At 35.9% G+C, this 19,805-nt stretch overlaps 1 protein-coding gene across 2 annotated transcripts in view; it reads left to right on the forward strand.

Annotated features, from left to right (window-relative positions):
* Positions 1 to 19,805, forward strand: part of LOC129804777 (uncharacterized) — a 34,850-nt gene that overhangs the window by 7,841 nt on the left and 7,204 nt on the right. Inside the window, exons 3-4 of one of the 2 annotated variants that reach the window (XM_055852375.1) lie at positions 12,614 to 12,907; positions 16,093 to 16,161. In XM_055852375.1, coding sequence (XP_055708350.1) covers positions 12,614 to 12,907; positions 16,093 to 16,161 — 363 coding nt within the window. The remainder of the gene's footprint in view (positions 1 to 12,613; positions 12,908 to 16,092; positions 16,162 to 19,805) is intronic. The other variant, XM_055852376.1, reaches the window with a different exon arrangement.

Consider the following 19,805-nt stretch of genomic DNA (forward strand, 5'->3'; position numbering starts at 1 on the left):
GCTCAACAAACCAATTGCGAAGCTAAATTAGATCATGATAAGCCTCAATTCGATTTGAAAATAGGAGAAAAAAGCCCAATTTCAAAGTTGTCCCAATTCAAATGTGTCCCACTTCCCCTTATTGTTGCAAATAAAGTAATATTTTATCATGCAGAAATAATTGTAAATTGTAAGTTTTTATAAGAATGTGGTTCTCAATCATTAACATAGAATATTCTTAACTTATAATATATTATAGAGATTACTCAAGTGTGTGTCAGAACAAGATTTCAATTTCCTTTGCTCATTTTTTCATTTCCTAAGAGTTTTAATGTATTTTTTTTAATGGCTATATGCTTATACTTAGACGGTATTATTTGGGATTTTATATTTTCGGGTTTCAATTGACTTTTTTATTTATTCAATTTTTATCAGTAAAAACGTTTCTGTAAGTTTTGCAAAACGAAAATAAAGAATTTTATTTTATCTCTGAAAGTAATATTTGATGTTAAATATAACCAATCATTCTATTATTGAGCAATTTTAATTTCTTTTTTTTTACTGTTAATTTGTTTTTTTGTCAAATCAAATAAGAAAATCCAAATACGACATCAGTTGATACAAACGACGATATTTAATAATTTATATCTATATTGACCTAGAAAATCACAGAGAAAAATACAATTATTAATACGAAAATTTCTTCATAATCGAGATTATTTACTATGATTATAAACCGACTAAAAGTGATTATTATTTAAAGAGGGAAGTGGGGTATGGATGGGATACCATAGAATTACGACTTCTTTAAAATTAGGTTTTTTTCTCCTAATTTTAAATAGAACCAAGCCTTATCATAATGTAATTTAGCTTCACATTTGGTATGTGGTAAGGTCAGTAGGGGAAAGTACCCTCCCTTCGAACGTTCCTGCTTTCGAATAATGTGAATTTCTTTAATTTTCCCTAAGACATTTATACATAATTATCACGTAATTATCAATAATTGACGATAAGTTAACTAATAATAAATAGAAATGTGTAAGTCTCTTAGGAAAAATAAAAGAAAAGTTACATTATTCGAAGGCATGAACGTTTGAAGAGAGAGTACTTTTTCCTAACATTTAAGAAAGAGATGGGTTCAATAATTTAAATATATCCGATAATTGTGAGTGTCTTTGGACAGACTTCTTTTCAAGAATTTTTGTGTTTGTGTACAGAGAGAAACGACTATCAAAACTAGTGATTCCCAACAACTCTACAAATTTCACCCAAAGAGACAGGAAAAAATTCCTGCTTCCACCCAGGCTTAAACTGGAGGCTTTTCGCTGTCTAGGCGAATGTTCTAAAAACTGACCTATATCCGATAATTTAAAAAGAAAAATCTAGAGCCGTTTTCGTGAAAAATCTAAAAATATGGTTCCGGAGAGGTTGGAGGGAACTGTGGGAAAAACTATTCTAGCTAATGGATTTTATGGGGGGTCGCCCAAGACTGGAAGGTGATATCTCTAACCGTTTAAACTCTATACAGTAGACTCTTACTCAATCGGCTCTTTTTCAATCGGGCGGAAAATTTTTTGACAATTTTCACGTTTAATTATGAAGCAAATTTGCTCAAATTTGCTGTAGTTCTTCCTATTTTATCGTGATCCTTTATAATTGAGCGCTTTTTGTGGAATTTACAAAGGCTTTGACGCCCAAATCTAACTATAAACCGAATGACATTTCGCCCCAAATGCCCAATTGAGAGACAATCTACTGTAATGGTAAGAAGTTGAAAAATAGCTGATTATACAAACTTCTCCTTCGAGTTCGAGCAGTAATGGGAGAAAACGAGGGAAAAAGTGAGGGAAAAAATATTTCGTAAAAATGTTCGTAAATGTTTGTGAATTCCTACTGGGAATTTACTAAATACTCGCAAATCGTATAACCTATAAAAAATTTCTTTAAAGTTTGTATTTTTTTACAAACCTTGTTCGTAACATGGTCAGTTGTCCAACATTTTTTGTTCTTTTACAAACATTTCTTCGTACATTTTTTTGTTTGTTTGCCAAAACTGCTTTACGAACAAATGACAAAATTTTACGAACATATTTTTTTGTGTTCACGTACATTTACGAACAAATGTTTGTAGAAGAACGAAAAAATGCTCAGTATACGATTAATGAGCATTTTTGAACAATTTTATGAAATATTTTTTATGTGTACCAAAGATTTACTTAAAATGGGGTGGCAAAGCGTCCCAAGCTTTGTTAAACGCTCAAGCTTAGTGACTTGTTGGTGAGAAAGCAGAAGGATGAAGGAACATATTGATGAACTTTGCGTTGATTTATAACACGGCGAGAGGTTTCCCTGAAAGCTCTGCTATCTGTTTTTAACAATTTAGACTGTATAGCCGTGGTAAGGACCAGATAAATAGAGGAAAAGAGGTATCGTAAAAAATACATAATTGAATAAATGAGTCCCCGGCTCCCCCTGTGAAGTTAAAATAAAAGGAAATTTTGTAGGGTTATTTATGTCAACATCCAAACATCGTTTAATGGCGGTCTCTCGAAGACCAAAAGTTCCTATCTATCACCGTTTCGTCTGTAAATCTCGGAAATCTGTAGCAAAGTGTCCTAGATCTTCTGAATAATAAAATCGTATAAATTCGTATCGTTGAACGTCTCGAAAGTAAATATTTATAAACATGATAGATATGAAAAATAGAAGAATTATGCCCAACACACAATAATTTTTGTTTTGTAAACATGTTTTTGGTATTTCATTGAGAGCGAGTGAGATCTAAATCTAATCATCTCGCTCACTCTCATAAGAAAATTTGAAAACATATTTACAAACAAAAGTTATTGTGCGCTGAGCATTATATTTTACTCCCTTAAAAAAAAATATTTGCAGTAAAATATATTAATGTAATTGAAAAGGTTTTCAATGCATTTGATTAATTTATATTCTCTAAAAACTTTATTTAAAGTTTTATTAACTAATTGAAATTCAATTCAGTTCATAGATATAAACGATAAAATTTAAATGGAGTTTAATTTTAGAAATTAATTTGAAAATAAACTATAACCACAATTTGCATTTTAATCAGAAAGTTTGAGAGTATGTTATTGAAAGTGTTCTTTATTGCCATTTAAATTTTTAAGATTGATTTTAACGCACTTTGGCATTGATTTACGGCGGGTTATAGTATAAAATGTCACGCAAAAAAATCACTGCAAAAGATTATATTGTTTACAATCCAGTAAAAATGCGACGAAGATCAAGATAAGAATAATTTCTCGTGTCTAATGTTGAGAAAATGTAGAGCAAGGAAAATGCTTGTGAATTATCAACACATCCAAGACACTATTTAGAAAAATGAAAATACAAATGCCTGAGCTATTCGTCTTATTTTGCATTCAAGATGCAAAAATGCAGAAAATTTAATTAAATCCTCTGCATGTCCAATGTTAAAAAACATTTTAGCAGAGTGTCATTTGGTGGAAAAATGGAAAAAAAAATTGAATAACCATGCAAGGATGCTCTTTCCAGCAGCCAAAGAGAGAGATTATCGAGAAGGATTACTGGGAGATTAGTGGTGTTGGCAATGGAGAGCTATTAAAAAGTGTCATGAGATAATGAAAATAGCATTTTGAGTGAAGTAGTGTCATGGTTATCAATAAAAGCGCTAATTGGGATGCGCGAGGAAAATTCGAGCTATGAAATGCAGTAATGTAATCAAGAATGTAATACTAACTAAATAATAATTACATTATTCTTGAAGTTGAAATTTGTGTTGGAAAATTGCAAATTTTCTCTCAGCACAATGAATTTCAAATTTAACTTTGACTGAATCTAGCGAATGATTTTCAAAGGTTGTTGCACAGTCCTCTTTTTCCACACTTGAGCCATCCAAAATCATTGCCTTTGTATGATGTGTCAAAAACAATGATTTGATGATGATGTATCATCATAAAATTAATTTCCACATGAAGTGTCCTTTAAGCCAATCATTAACTATATAGTTTAATTAACCTTCAGTGAAAGTTTAATTAGAATTTCTTTTGTTGTGAGAAAATTGCAATTTAGTAGGTTCAACGTGTCATATTCACTAACCATAATTAAATATATTTTGCCGCTTGATGCTCTTTTACCTCTTTTACCCATAAATTACTTTTTTATTGGCAGTTTTACAGTTAAACTGAAACCAAATTGCTTCTTTAAACTAAGAAGTAAAGCAAAAATGAAACTATGTCGTTACGAGTGATCATCAAATCAACTTTGAGTATCATGCATACATTTTATTGGTCTAGTATTGATTTTAGAAACTCTAATGAAAAAATATACAAAGAAAAGGAAGAAACGCGGAATTGCTTCATTCACGTAATATGTAAAAAATTCGAAAATCGATTTCGAAAGCCAAAGAAAAGAACCTCTTTACTTCTCGTTTCGTCCGCGTGGTGCCTGAAATACTTCCTATCTGAATTTCGAAGAGTCCCGAGTGTAAAAATGTGTCAATTTTTAGTTTTTTTGTAAAGAAAATAAAAGCAACAGGGCTCATTTCATTATAATTCTTCTCATAATTACAATGCCCGCTTTGTTATTCGGATGATTGGGAGACAATATGATAGATGGCCGCTGCATTATCCGGATGGATTTTTTGAATTTGTTCAACGTCTCGAAAGTATTAATACAAGTTTTTTGGTAGAATTGGAATAAAAGTTTTAAAGAAGATTAAAAAGATATAATTAAAGAATTCTATACTATTGTACTTCATTTATTAAACAAAAACATTACAGGATTATTCATTCTCATTAATGAACACACATGCATATATAACCTCAATTTTTTTTAAATGTAACCGTCCATAACTAGCCCGGATTACGCCGATCCGGATTAGAACGCGTACTGTACACTCGACTCTTCGTTATCCGGCACTTCGTTATCCGGGTGACAGCTGCCAAACACTGGCGGTTGATGTATTGAAAATTATTTTTACTAAACATGAAGTTTGTCCAGAGTGAATTAAAGTATTATTATCGTTGTATCGTAGTTCTTAATACAAAATTGTGATAAAAAATGAAACATAAGCACACTGGTTGTGGCAGAGCTTACCTTTAAAAGATAGCAAATTGATTAACTCCTTCCCTGAAACCTCTTCCTTTTCCTCCCGACTCTGAGACCAACCAACCTTTAAAGATATTTAATTTATTAAACTCCTTCCTTGAAACCTCTTCCTTTTCCTCCCGACTCTGAGACCAACCAACCTGGAATGGATATTATGAATTAACCCGGATCGAAGACCGAATTTTTAAAAACAGGGTTTCTTCCTGCAGCCTTTAATCACTTCTCACAAATTCTCAAAAATCTTTACAACACAACCTTCACAGAATCTTCTCGTACAATAAATCTTCTTCTTCTTTTTTGACACTTCAGAAAAATATCGTCTCCTCAGCACACATTTGCGCCATCTGTGTTTCAACTCAATAACTTTGAATTCAAATTGTGACTCAAAGTTAACCCATTCGACTCAACTCTAGTTATTAACTCTCTAATTATACTCAACATATTCCCCCGGTGAAGGCGTTCAGGCTTCAAACAGTGGAACGATTTTCGTGATACCTCGCTTGAATACTCCATTTGTGGTGCGGACGCTCACGACTCGAACTCTACCATCCTGTCCGGGATGGAGCTCTTCAACAATCCCTGTCCTCCACTGGTTGGGAGGCATTTGTTCGTCTCGTAGAAGAACGACGGCTCCTACCTCAAGGTTCCTTGTTGGCGTCTCCCATTTTCCTCGTTGCTGAAGAAAATGCAAGTATTCTTGCACCCATCGGTTCCAAAATCTTTGGTGCAATGATGAAATCAACTGCCATCGGGAAAGTCGATTCATGGGAATCTCGTCCAGATCAGGTTCTGGGATAGATTTGAGGGAACCCAGAACTAAAAAGTGCGCTGGTGTAAGTGGATCGGGATCTGCTGGACTCAACGACAATCTTCCAATGGGGCGGGAGTTCAGACAAGACTCAATCCTCTTGATCAGCGTATTCATCTCATCACTCGTCAGCTGTTCACTTGTGGCTATTCTGCGGAAATGATGCTTAAAGGATTTCACGGCTGCTTCGTGAAGTCCTCCGAAGTGGGGTGTTCGCGGTGGAATAAAATTCCACTTGGTTCCTTGAATGGAACACACATCCGTGACCTTTTGTTGATGATTTGCCGCAGAATACATCTCTCCTAACTCTCGCTCTGCTCCTACGAATGTTGTTGCATTGTCGCTTGTCATTGACGCAGGAACTCCTCTAGTTGAAGTGAATCTTGCATATGCTCTCAGGAAAGCTTCTGTGCTGAGTCCATCCACCAGTTCAAGATGAACTGCTCTCGTCGAATGGCAAACGAAAACTGCAACGTGTACCTTTGCTGGAGCACTCTTTCTAGTTGGGGGCTTCAAGTGGAATGGGCCACAATAATCCACTGAAGAATGAAGAAACGCTCTCGCTGGATTCACTCTAGTCGCCGGAAGGTTACCCATTAGTTGTGAAAAACTCGGTGGTGACATCTTGAAACAAATGAGGCAATTCCGGATAACTCGGTTGACCACATGTAGAGCTCGATGAGGCCAGTAGAATTCTCGCAACACTGACATGGTAAGCTGAGGGCCCCCATGTAGTGAATCCATATGAGCATTCTTCACCACCAAATTGGTAAAATGATGATGATCGGGAAGCAAAATCTGATGCTTGTGATGCTCAGGTAATTCTGCGCTTTGCAAGCGCCCACCAACTCGAATAACGCCTTCATTGTCAAGAAATGGACATAGCTTCGCTGCTTTCTTGGGAAGTATGGCCTTGTTCTCGAGTTTGGTCCTCAAATCGGAAAAGATATCATTTTGTACAACCTTGACGATAGAAATGATAGCCTTTTGTAGTTCCCCCGGGTGCAGATGTTTGCCGAAGGATGTTTGCCGTTCTGGATTTTTGACACACTCAATGTATCGCAAGCACCATGCGACAATTCGCACCAACTTCCAGTAGGATGAACATTTTTCAATCAAATCTCGAATAGCATTGGTGGAATCTGTTGTAACCTTTGCAGAAAGTGAAGCTTTTAGCCGTCCCTCCTTGGAGTACTCTAGCTGTGACACTTCAATCTCTGGCTCACTCTCTGAACTATGAATGGATCCATGCCACCATAATTCGTTGTTCTTCAGCTCACCCACACTGCAACCACGAGAGAGGCAATCCGCTGGGTTACTTGCTGACCTCACATGTGCCCATTTGGAATGCGGAATGATCTCGTTGATTAAAGCAACTCTGTTTGCGACAAATGTCTTCCATCTTGCTGGATCATCTGAGCGCAAGTAATGCAATACAATCATCGAATCCGTGTAACACTTGGCCTTGCTTACAGGAATCGAAACTGCAGTCATCACTTTCTCCATTAACTCAGCCAACAGTACAGCTCCCATGAGCTCGAGTCTTGGAATTGTTTGTCGATTCTTTGATGGAGCAACTCGGGTTTTTGCGCACAAGAGATGCATGCTGGGTTTTCCGTTGGAGTCCTCACTCAAAACGTAGACGCAAGCTCCGTAGGCTTTCTCACTTGCGTCACAATAACCAATTATCTCAACTGCTGTTTTTACTCCAACGTACCTCGGGAAGTTGATGGCTGGAAGATTTGTAAGCTCGCTTTTGTATATCAACCACTCTTCCTTTAACTCTCCACTGACTTCATCATCCCAGTTGACTCGCTCCTCAAATGCTTTCTGAACAAGAACCTTTCCTTGGATTGTTACAGGTGCAATTGATCCCAAAGGATCGAATACCCTAGCGATCGTCATCAGCATTGATCGCTTTGTAACGTTCTCTTCAATTTTCAACTCGTTGAAATGGAATTTGTCTGATGTAGGATTCCAGATCAGCCCGAGTGTCTTGACAGTTGCCTCTGAATCGAACATCTTGGAAGACGCCAGTTCCCTATTCTCAGGTGGAATATTCTCAAGAAGTTTCTCGCTGTTGCTTGACCACTTGCGAAGTGACATTCCACAAGTAGAGAACATTCCACTGAGCTGCTTGTAGAGCTCTAGGGCTTCTTCATCACTCTCGGCGCCTCCAATGTAGTCATCTACATAGAAGTTCTTAGTAGCAGCTGCTGCCTTCGGAAAGTTGTTCTTCTCATCATTAGCCAACTGATTGACGCAGCGTGTGGCCAAAAAAGGTGCACAGCTCGTCCCATACGTAACAGTGTTGAGCGTGTAAGTTCGGATGGGTTCTGAAGGATGAAATCTCCACAAAATTGAGATTAGATGACGATCCTCCTGTGCAATCTCAATCATTCTGTACATCATCTTGACGTCAGATGTAACTCCAATTTTGTTGAATCTGAAGCGAAGCAATATCTCAAAAAGAGAATCTTGGACTGTCGCTCCGACCATCAGGCACTCGTTGACAGAAACTCCTGAAGTTGTTTTCATCGATCCGTCAAAAACAACTCTCAATTTTGTAGTTGAACTGTCAGGTCTCAATACTGCGTGATGAGGTAAATATTGAGACTTCTCGTTGGGATTCTCTTCAAGACTCATGTGTGTAAGCTCAATATACTCGCGCATAAACTCATGGTAAAGATCTCTTTTGACTGAATCTTTAGCCAAATTTCTCTCCAGTGTCAGAAACCTCTTCAGCGCAATTTCTCGAGAATCTCCTAGGGGTCGTGCATTCGTCTTGATTGGAAGTTTGACCACGAAACGTCCAGAAGAATTTCTCTTGGTTGTATTGGTGAAGATGTCCTCACACCTTTGTTGCTCATCTGAGAGTGGTGGTTTTTCTCTCTTGACCTCCTCAATTTCCCAAAGTTTGGAGACCAAGTTCACCAACTCAGAGTGTTGGGTCGTTGTCAGCATACAGACAGATTCTTCAAATGGTGCTGCACGAAAATCACTCTTCAATTCGCCAACAATTGTCCAGCCGAAGACCGTTTTCTGCAACCTTAGGCCCAGTTGCTTGATGATAATCGATTCGGTACCCAAAGTCTCGTAGAATGCAGCTGTTCCTAGCAGCATATCTATCTTGTTGCTTTGGTAGAACCAAGGATCTGCCATGATCACACCATCGGGAGGGTTCCAATCATTGAGGTCAATTGTCTCTTGTGGAAGATTAGATACCACCTTCGGTAGAACAAGGCACTCAAATGTCGAAGAAAAGTTGCTGTGTCTAGATTCCACTTGGACAGTCACTTGTTTGGATGTTCGTGACTGGGACTCTCCTATTCCAGTGACCAGAGTGTTAGCGTGTTTTTTCTTCAACCTCAACTTCTGGCACGTCTCCTCAGAGATGAAATTGTCTTGAGACGTGGAATCCAGAAGTACTCGACATGGGTGTATGTGATTGAATGCATCTCGAACCATCACAATCGCTGTGGGAAGCAAAACCACTCGACGAGTTGTGCGCGCTGTCGGGACGCTTACAGTTTGATTGCGTTTGACTGTATCTGCGCTGCTCGAATCTTCTTGTGGAGCCTCTGTTTGTGGTTTCCCTTGTACATTGGCGTCCTTGTGAAGCAGTGAACTATGTTCTTGCTTGCAGATCCTGCATCTTCCGCTGGGGCATTCATTGGCAGAGTGTTGGGCAGGTCTCAAGCAATTTGAGCATAGTTTTAAGTCGGTGACCCGCTGAATTCTTTGGGCCAATGGGAGTGCCCTAAATGTGTCACATTTGTAGATGGTGTGGTCGGCTTTGCAGTGACTACACTCCAATCGTTTCTCATTATCGTACTGACGTGTTGTCTCTGTAGCTAGACTCGCAGAAGATCTTGGTTTGGGCTGATTGTCACTTTTCTTCGTCTGATTTGTTGTCTTTCCCGCAGCTGATTTTCCTGTGCGTTCGAGGACATTGCATCGCTTATGAAGAAAAGTAGCCAATTGTTCACACGTAGGGATGTCATTGCCCTCCAGCTTTTCATTCCAAAGCTCAAGAGTTCGCTTGTCAAGTTTCCCTGTGACGAGATGAACTACCCAGGCATCTCTTTGAGTAACTCCCAAAGCATCAACAGCGTTGATTGTTGTTTGAAATACATTGGAGAGGGCTCTCAAACTCGAATAATCGTCGTCCTTGGACGAGGGATGTGAAAATAGTGCCTTCAGATGAGACGTGACAATGGCATTTTTGTTTTCATAGCGCTGGATAAGCATATTCCATACACTTGCATAATTTTCTGAGGTTATGGGAATATGCTTCACGAATGCTAGTGCATTGCCCTTCAAATTATCACGAAGGTACTGGAACTTCTGACAATCATCAAGACTTGTTTGCTTGTGCACTGTACATTCGAAAGCGTCTCGAAAAGATTTCCAGTCCATGTAGTCGCCAGAAAACTCCGGGATGGATATTGGAGGAAGTTTCATTTTTGAGGTTACAATTGCGGTACGGTCACGAGGAGTGGTGTCTTGTGTGATTGTGGTCGTGTTCACCACTGCTCTGAGAGAGAGTTCAAGGTCAAAAAGTTTGTCCATTGCAGACTCAAAAACCTCGTGTTCTTTTGATTGCTCAATTTCAGATTCCAATGTCTCAATGTACTCGTCGTGAGTTTTTTCCAGATTCTGCTTGATCTCAGGAATCATCTGCAGCATACTCATAGCCGTTGTAACGTCCAGATCCGTCTCTCTATCGAAGCGATCCTTTAGTTTTGTCAGCCTCTGCAGAACATAACCTCTCTGACGTTTGCGATTCATCTCTACGCTTTGAGGTCGACTCTTGAGGGAAACTCACAATGACTCTGCCGTCCGGCTCGAAGGACCACTGGTTGTGGCAGAGCTTACCTTTAAAAGATAGCAAATTGATTAACTCCTTCCCTGAAACCTCTTCCTTTTCCTCCCGACTCTGAGACCAACCAACCCTTAAAGATATTTAATTTATTAAACTCCTTCCTTGAAACCTCTTCCTTTTCCTCCCGACTCTGAGACCAACCAACCTGGAATGGATATTATGAATTAACCCGGATCGAAGACCGAATTTTTAAAAACAGGGTTTCTTCCTGCAGCCTTTAATCACTTCTCACAAATTCTCAAAAATCTTTACAACACAACCTTCACAGAATCTTCTCGTACAATAAATCTTCTTCTTCTTTTTTGACACTTCAGAAAAATATCGTCTCCTCAGCACACATTTGCGCCATCTGTGTTTCAACTCAATAACTTTGAATTCAAATTGTGACTCAAAGTTAACCCATTCGACTCAACTCTAGTTATTAACTCTCTAATTATACTCAACACACACCATGAAGAAAATTTTCTTGTTCTTTGTGAGACAGAAAATAAATTCACACTGCACAAAATAGAAAAACCGTTGATCATTCAAAAAACCTAAATGTCATTTTGTCCTCCAGTCAGCCGGATAACGAAGAGTCGAGTGTACTACTTGTGCGAAAATTTAGTTTGAGAATTCGATATTGAATTTGAATTCTTCGAATATCAACGACTTTTTGTGTAGTTAGAATACGTTTTTACATTTTATCCAAGATAGTATATTGGAGAATCAAACATAAAGTTTTGAATCACTCGTTCAAATCTTCCCGATTTGAGAGCTTTTTTTCTTTTGAAGTTTTTCTGACTATTGATTCGAAGGTCTATCAGAGAGAATTTACCTAAAAACCCGTTGGAAGTTCGAACATTTAAACTGACAAAGTTACACAAAAGTGAGCAAGTTCATGGAAAGGATATTTATTTTAATTAAATTGCAATTCCAACGGTCTGCCATCCTGAAACTACACACTGTTGTTGACATTGTTGACGATTGAAGTGTTAAGAATACCCAAATTCGAAATGGTGAAATATCAGCGCTAAAGCGGCGAATACGTGAACTTGCACTTTAGGCTTCCGGTAGATTTTCGAATAGGTTTGGCTTGGTTTTGTCTCTTCGAAAAGTTATTACTGAACAGAGCTTATGGCAGATTTTTCGCATTCACAGTTAGACTTTGATTATCTAACATTGTCTTGGAAAAAAATTATAAGATACAAAATTGTCGCAAAGGAATTACTCAGTGATCATGAAAGGATTTAATACTTAATAATAATAAAGGATGAGTTTTTAAAATTTTCGTTGAGGTTAGATGATACGTAACCTCAAACTGATGTTTTTACCAAATAGAAGCATTTTAGCTCATTTGATGAGCAACTGATATTCGTCTAAATTCCTTTCAGTCTATTTAAGAATGTCTAAAAAAAAATTATATATCACATAAACTGGTTTTATGTTGTTTCCGCAATATTTCTTCCAAAATGTCTTTCTTTACGTTCAATTTAATTTTTATAAGACCACTGTGAATTAGAAAGCAGTATAGGTACATCAAATTAAATTTTATGACGCATTTTGATATAAAAATTGCAGAGCAACAACTGAATTTTTACTGAATTCACATTCCAGAGCTTAAATTTTAATGTCTATACTCACAAATTACATCAAAAATCATTTGAGTACTTTAAAAATTTAAAAATAGTATAATAGATTTTGTGCTGTGAAAGTTTATCGAAAATTTTCCCCATAAATAAGTTAATTAATTAAATATTATTCAATTCAGTGAAATACGAGCGCGCTTTTATTTATATTGCGGTTTTAAACCGCAATAATTGATTAAACCACTAATTCGCATTTTTTTGCAGCATGGGAAACGTGGTGGAATGAATTGGTCTGCACCGGAGCCTTTGCCATTGGTCTCGGTATTTTCCTAATAATCCTCAACTCCTTCATCAGCAGACGCGAAGAGTCTGAACTCGAGGACTATGTACAGCGTCAACTAACACGATCACGCTCTGGCCATCGCCTGGAGCGAGATGTTGAAACAGGTGGCCTAGCCACTAGATCAACTCACAAGAGTCGCCTGCAAAAGGACCTTCTCCACTCGCCAGCAACCGAATCATCCAACGAACCCCTGTCCTCAACAAACACACACGATGGTAAGTTTTTCTTTGCAATACTACTCCATATAGCCGAAATTTGTGACTTTTTCGTATAAGAGATGGATGAGTTGAATCCTCTCCCACCCTCAGAATCCCTCCAAAAGTACTCTATTATTAATTTCGGGGGTAATTTCTATGCCAAGCAGTAGCTGTGTAATTAACTCATTCAATCACAAATTGTATGCCACATGTTCAAGTTGTTTATTCTTCAGCTTCTTTTGATATCCATTCAGTTTATTATACTACAAGTATGTAGCCGTAGCGTGTATACTTTTCTTTCCTATTCTATGAATGTTGATTACAGATCAAAACCATTTCTCTATTGAAGCTTTTTGAGGATAATTGAATAACACTCTTTTTAATTATGAATGAGATTGGCTAGCCTATCAGTCATCAACATAAAGAGAATTTCTTTGAAATTACATTTTACTGGTCTATTGCAATATTTAGATTTTTTTTAATGAAAGAGTAAAAAATTTCTAAAGAATTTATTCATAGTTCTTTGAATTTACTAAAAAATAGAAATTATAAACATAGTCACAAAGCACTTTCTGTTTTCGAAATACGGTCGATAAATCCAGGTCAAATATTTGTCTAAGAACATGGAAATGATTTTAATGGTGCTTTTCTAATAAAAAATAAATAAATAAAAAGGAGAAATGTTTCGTTTAAATATTTTTTTAGATTGCTGTTGTTATGTGTTTTTGCGTATTCGTATTTGATCATTTTGGATCACGACGTAGTGACTGGGGAAAATAGTGATGACAGGAACCATTACCGCTCTGAAACCGGCTGATGCGGTTTTTTCGCTCTGCCAAACCGCATCAGCAGGCTATCATACACGCCCAATTTCCTACCCATATTCAGAACGGCAATGCAGGAACCAACAGAATGAAAAGTCGGCAACAAAGAAGTACACGAGAATAGCCATATTCTAAAAAATGTTCAGGTGAAAGATTTTCCCTTTCATTTTTTATTGGAAAAGCACCATAATCCAATATTTCCTGATTTTATTTCAATTGAAAATATATCTTTTAATGGGTCCCGGTCAAAATTCCGAATTCTTAAAAGTGTCATAAGCTACTCCCACGGTTGCACCGCCCTTGTTGGAGGCAAAGGAAAATTTTCTGTGTCTTGGGAAATTATTCTACACATTATTTTCCATATAGTTTCATCCCTTTAAGAATTTTGAATATTCGGGATTTTGGCTTTCGGGATTTTGGCCCTTTCGGGATTTTCGCATTAGGAATTTTAGCTTTTGGGATTTTGGATATTGGGATTTTGGCTGCCTCTGCTGTTAATACATTGCAAAAGTTATTTTGCATCTGGAAGACTGGACAAATATTCCTTAATATTTGGTCTGATTCTTTGAATTTATCTTGACATTAGTCTGGAAGATTTCGGTGATCACTAGTGCGATTTTAGTTACCTTAAGACTAAAACACTTTTTTAATCTTTCCCAGTGCTTTCAGGATATCGTTTTATCCACAGAAGATGGTCCATATCCGGACCGAAAGCTCTGGGAATTATTAAAAATTGTTTTAGTCTTGGGATGAATAAAATCTGACTGGTGATCACCGGAATCTTCCAAACTCCCAATTAATTCATTACAGCACTGGTACCAGTGTAATACCTTACTATTTCAACCATTTCGGAAAAATTTCGTGTGATTTTATTCCACACTTTCGACAATTTTCACAACCAAGGTTTTACCCTCCGATTTCTATTTTTTCTTTATCTGACCAAGTCCTTAAAATCATTGAAATATACGAGTTTTAATACTAAGCGGACCATAAACGAGTATGAGGATAACAAACATTCTGTTTTGCTTTCAAAATTAAAGGGTAAATGTCTCCGGAACAGCTGATCGACAGCTAAATTTAACGCTGAGAGACAAACGCCAAATATTGCTTGAGTATTAATTTGTTCTGATGGAATATTCCTGATTAGCGACCTAACTAATTAATAAAAAATCGTGCATACGAGTTTGAGGAATTTGTAATTTTCCGTATTTAGAGTATTTACGATATATGGAGGTCAACTTCGGCCTTAGGGGGTAATTTTACGAACAACAAGCTTGTAATTCATTCTAGCCTTAAGAATGATGTTTACCGATCGAACATGGTAGATCTGGTCGGTAAAAACTGTATCTTTTAGTCCTAGAATTAAAGAAAAGCTTACGAATAGCAGGGGACAAAGTCACCCGCATTTCCGTAATTCCGATCAGTTTCCCACTGAGCCGTCTCTCGGCTAAAGACGCAAGTCTGTCTAGGGCATAACATGAGTTTCAGACTAGGACTAGAAGTTTAGTTCAAATCCTGAAGGTCTTGCAATTTTAAATAAAAAGCAATATACTGATTTTTTAAAACTTCTAATACATTATTTAGCCTTATTCGATCCTAAGCCAAAATATCCTCAAAAATTTGATTTGATAAGAAATTAAAGGAGTTAAGCCATATAGCTAAACTTTAAATCTAAAGATCGTGTAACAGACGGAGAAACAAATAAATATCTTGAAGCAATTTTTCGCGAAATTTTGGAATTTCAAATTTTTAATTAAATCATAATTCCCCAGGGAGTGATGATTAAAATTATATAATATTTATTAATCAAAATTGATGGAGTATGGATAATGTATTGCTCTCCCTGTTTCTCTTCAGAGGATATAAAAGCCAACAATTTTCCTATAAGAACTTTTTATTCTTGGCTCTTTAAATGTCCTATTTGGGAGTATTAAGCTAAAACATCAGATTATTTTAGGATATACACAAATTCTTGAGTAACTTTAACTTTTATAGATTATTCCAGTAATTCAAGAACGATTTTCATATTGTAACGTAGATGAAATGTAATTCAATGATCCACGGATTATTACAAATTATTTTAAAATGAAAACCAACTTAATTGGCTTAATTTGCGTAACAAAAACCAACAATTGAGGTTTAAAGGATCAGAATTTTAAAGTAAGATTTGTTTTAGGATATGATTGGAATATTTCCAAACTTCATCTATTTAAATTAAGCAGTAAACACTGAAGCTTAATCCCCAGAAATTTAATTTACAAATAAATGAATAATTTTCCTCTGTCGAAATTGCGAAAAACACAGGGAGATACTGAAAAAAATGTATGAAACCATTATGTCTGCTGTGGATTATATATTCTAAATTATCTTTTTCCTCAGAACATGAACATCCTCCATGTATAACGCAAGAAAATGAGAGCATGGATAGCATTACATCTCACCAAACTAGTAAGAATTTTCTCTATATATTTGCTCCTCTGTTATTTCTTTGAATGTACAACTACATAAATTGTTAGTTTGAAGTATTAAAGCCCTTTCACTTTGCTGATGAAACATCTTTCAACCAAAATAATCTTAGAAAATTGTTCATTAGTTGCAAAAGTTCTTGGAAGATATTTTCTACAGAAATACGTGTTTTATTGAGATATGAACTTTCCCAAGGAGTTGTTTAATATTATTTTTTTGTTTGCAAATTTCCTTTGGGAGAACAGACGCATGATAGATAATAAAGTTATCTTTCTCAGCAAAACAGTTCCCTTAATCTTGCCCTTAGGCAATAAAGGGCGGGATGTTATATGTGCATTTTTCACAGCGTGAAATTCCCTATAAACTTTCCACACTTTCCCGGTAATTAATTTAGGGTTGTTTTCTCACCCAGAAGCTAGAGTAGCGTGTTAGTTATTATATTTTATTTGTTCGTTAAATCTCTATTAACAAACCTTCACGCAATTTTGTGTGAATTTGAGGAGCAATTTCTCATATGCGATGGACTTTATAGTCGAAAAGTCTATGTTTGTAATGTTATATGAGACACAAAAATCTCAACTGATGTAAGTATATCTCCTGAAGCAATTTTCCAATTTTGTCTCCTTTTTTTCTCGTTAGTTGTGATTCTTTGGTAATCACAGCTTTATTATGTTACATGTTCAGTTAATTATCCCTGATTGTGCTCAAAGGGTAGGTATTTTGAAAATTCTTAATTCTTAATAATTAAATGCTAAAGAAAATCATTAAACTTGGTCCGATCGATTGACCATAGTATTTTATAACTCTCCGATTTAATAAAAGATTATTAGATTTAATACCTTGTTTGTTTGCAATATTGCTTAAAAAGTTTAAAAAACATTTTATTTTTTTAAACTTTTTTTTAATATAATAACAAAGGACAATTGGCATAAATGTATGGGAGCTAGTCCAACCATTCGGTAGAGATAGGACTAGACTAGACCCATTTTGTAGGTGACCTGAGGTTGTAGGTGTTGGTAGGCTAAAGTGATACAAGTTGGACATAGTGTTACAAGTTGGACAATTCGCTGGTACAAGTTGGACAGGGAATTTTTCTTGATTAAATACAGTACTATTTTTTTAAGCACAAGGAACCAAATTATAAAACTAAAGCATTAAAAATACACAAATAAAAAACAAGTACTAAATTTGTCAAGAAAAAAAGCTCTGTCCAACTTGTACCACTTTACCCTATATAATTTAAAAATCACCGAAACCCAATTAAAAAGAACTGTCAGTAGGAAATTAACCATAACCATTCTGAAAATTCACAAGTTTGACATTTTATTTCTTAAAAACGGCTTAACCGATCTTAATGAAATTTGCGTCAAACTTAATGTGCAACCTAAGCTTTAAATATATATTTTTAGAATATATAGTCATTCGAGGAGAGATGGAACACCTTTTTTATATTCAATATTGCGGATACGTTTCGAATGCGAGACAAAGACGAATCTCTCTGGTTTATCATTTGAAGACTCTAAATTTAAGATATCAATATTAGAAAAGCCTAGATGAAAATAGTCACTTCGAAAAATAGTATTTAAAAAAAGTTGCATTTTGAGGCACTAAAAAAAAGGGCGGGTGAGATGGAACACCCCTAATTTTACTAAAATATTTATAATTTATTTTATTAATTTAGAAAAGGAGGAAGTGATGTTAGACATGAACACTATTTCATTGAATTTATTGGAGGTTATTTTATTTTTTTCAGTATAAATGATTTATTTTGTGGAATATGTGGCTCATATGTATACTTCGATGGTAATTTCGCTGAGTGTATAAGTCAGTCTTACCAGAAATTTAGGGAAAATAATTTCTAAGATTTACTTGAAAAGATTTTAAAGAACATTAACCAAAATTCACACCGGAAGTGTTGCCAAAACTATTAAGTTCCAGCTCTCCTCAACCCCCAAATACACGTATTCTTATGGCGAAATAAAATTTTTTGGCCATTTTTCAGACATCCAAAAAATTCAATTTCAATTTTCTCGTACAATTTTAAAGGTAGAAATCTGTAACTTGGGGGTTTTCATTAGAATATTGAAGGGCACAAATAGACCAAATGAAGTGGAGATCGTGCATAGGGTGTAGGCAGGAGGCGAAGTGATCCATCTCTCCCACTGTTCCAACTCTCCTCGAATGACTGTACTTCTGACTACCTACGATATTATTTTAGGAAAATATCTGCGTATATCCTAGATATTTTCAAAATGTTGAAGTCAAATCCAAACCCTTACAGAACCTTCATTTTTAATCCGATTTGGTTTTTGAATCTTTGAATTTTTCTTTTTATTTATCTAAAATCGTATAAATTTTTTTCTTAGATTTTGGTTTTCAATAGTTCTTGAAAAGTCTTGAAAGAAAGTAGTCAATTAAAAATTAAATAAGTTACATAGTTTTCTTTAGTTATTTTAAAAATTATTATACATATTATTTCTGCTGTAAACAAAAACGGTTTAGCTATAGCAATTTTCTATTGTTTCGAGACATTTTCTTTTATGTCAATGAGTAAAATGTAAGAGAATTAATAAGAAGTAGTAGAGAAGCGTGTAGGGATTATCTTTTTTCTTCCCGTTAAACCGTCGTGGACTGTAGACGTAACAAGAATTAGCACCTAGTGGACCTTTTCTACAGGGGGAAGTACAGAGCTTTTGAATTGGGGTACCTTTGAAATACGGATTCTTTCTCCTATTTCTAAATGGAAATAAGCCTTATCATACAATAATTTAGTATCACAACTGTTTTGTGGAGCTCAATCATAACATGGTAAGGTCCAGTTCAATTTAGAAATAAGAGAAAAAAGCCCTATTTCAAAGGTACCCTAATTCGGTTTGCGGAATCTTCGTTTTTTTCCATTTTGTTTTTTACACTTTTGTTTTTCCCAGTTTGTCTTTGGAATCTTTGTCTTCGGGGTCTTCGGTAATTTTTGTTTTTTGGAAACTTTGTCTTTTATATATTTTAAACAAGTATATTTTATTAAATGAAATAATGAAATCACATTGTTTTTTTTTAAGTTTTAAGTTTCGTCCTTTTGGGCAAGGGGAAATTTTCTGTGTTTTGGGAAGTTATCAGTATCACCTGTCGGGGCACTTTTCTGTATTTTCGGGAAGTTTTTAGTTTCGTCCTTTATGCTCAACGCACAATAACATTTGTTTAGTAAACATGTTTTCAAAATTTCCCATGAGAATGAGCGAGATGACTAGGTTTTATTTACTCTCATTGAAATGTCAAAAACATGTTTACTAAACAAAAGTTATTGGGTGTTGGGCATTAGAGCAAAGGGAAATTATCTGTGTCTTGGGAATTTAGTTTCGACTTTTGGGACAAAGGGAAATTTTCTGTGACTTGGAAACGTTTTTAGTTTCGCCCTTTGGGGCAAAGGGAAATTTTCTATGTTGTGGGAAATTTTTAGTTTCGTCCTTTGGGACAAAGGGGAATTTTCTATGTTTTGGGAAGCTATCAGTATCGCCTGTCGGGGCAAAGGGAAAGTTTCCATGTTTTGGGAAGTTATCAGTATCGCCTGTCGGGGCAAAGGGAAATTTTCTGTGTCTTGGGAATGTTTTTAGTTTCGTCCTTTGGGACAA

The sequence above is a fragment of the Phlebotomus papatasi genome, chromosome 2 (assembly GCF_024763615.1).
Source record: "Phlebotomus papatasi isolate M1 chromosome 2, Ppap_2.1, whole genome shotgun sequence".
Taxonomy (NCBI): domain Eukaryota; kingdom Metazoa; phylum Arthropoda; class Insecta; order Diptera; family Psychodidae; genus Phlebotomus; species Phlebotomus papatasi.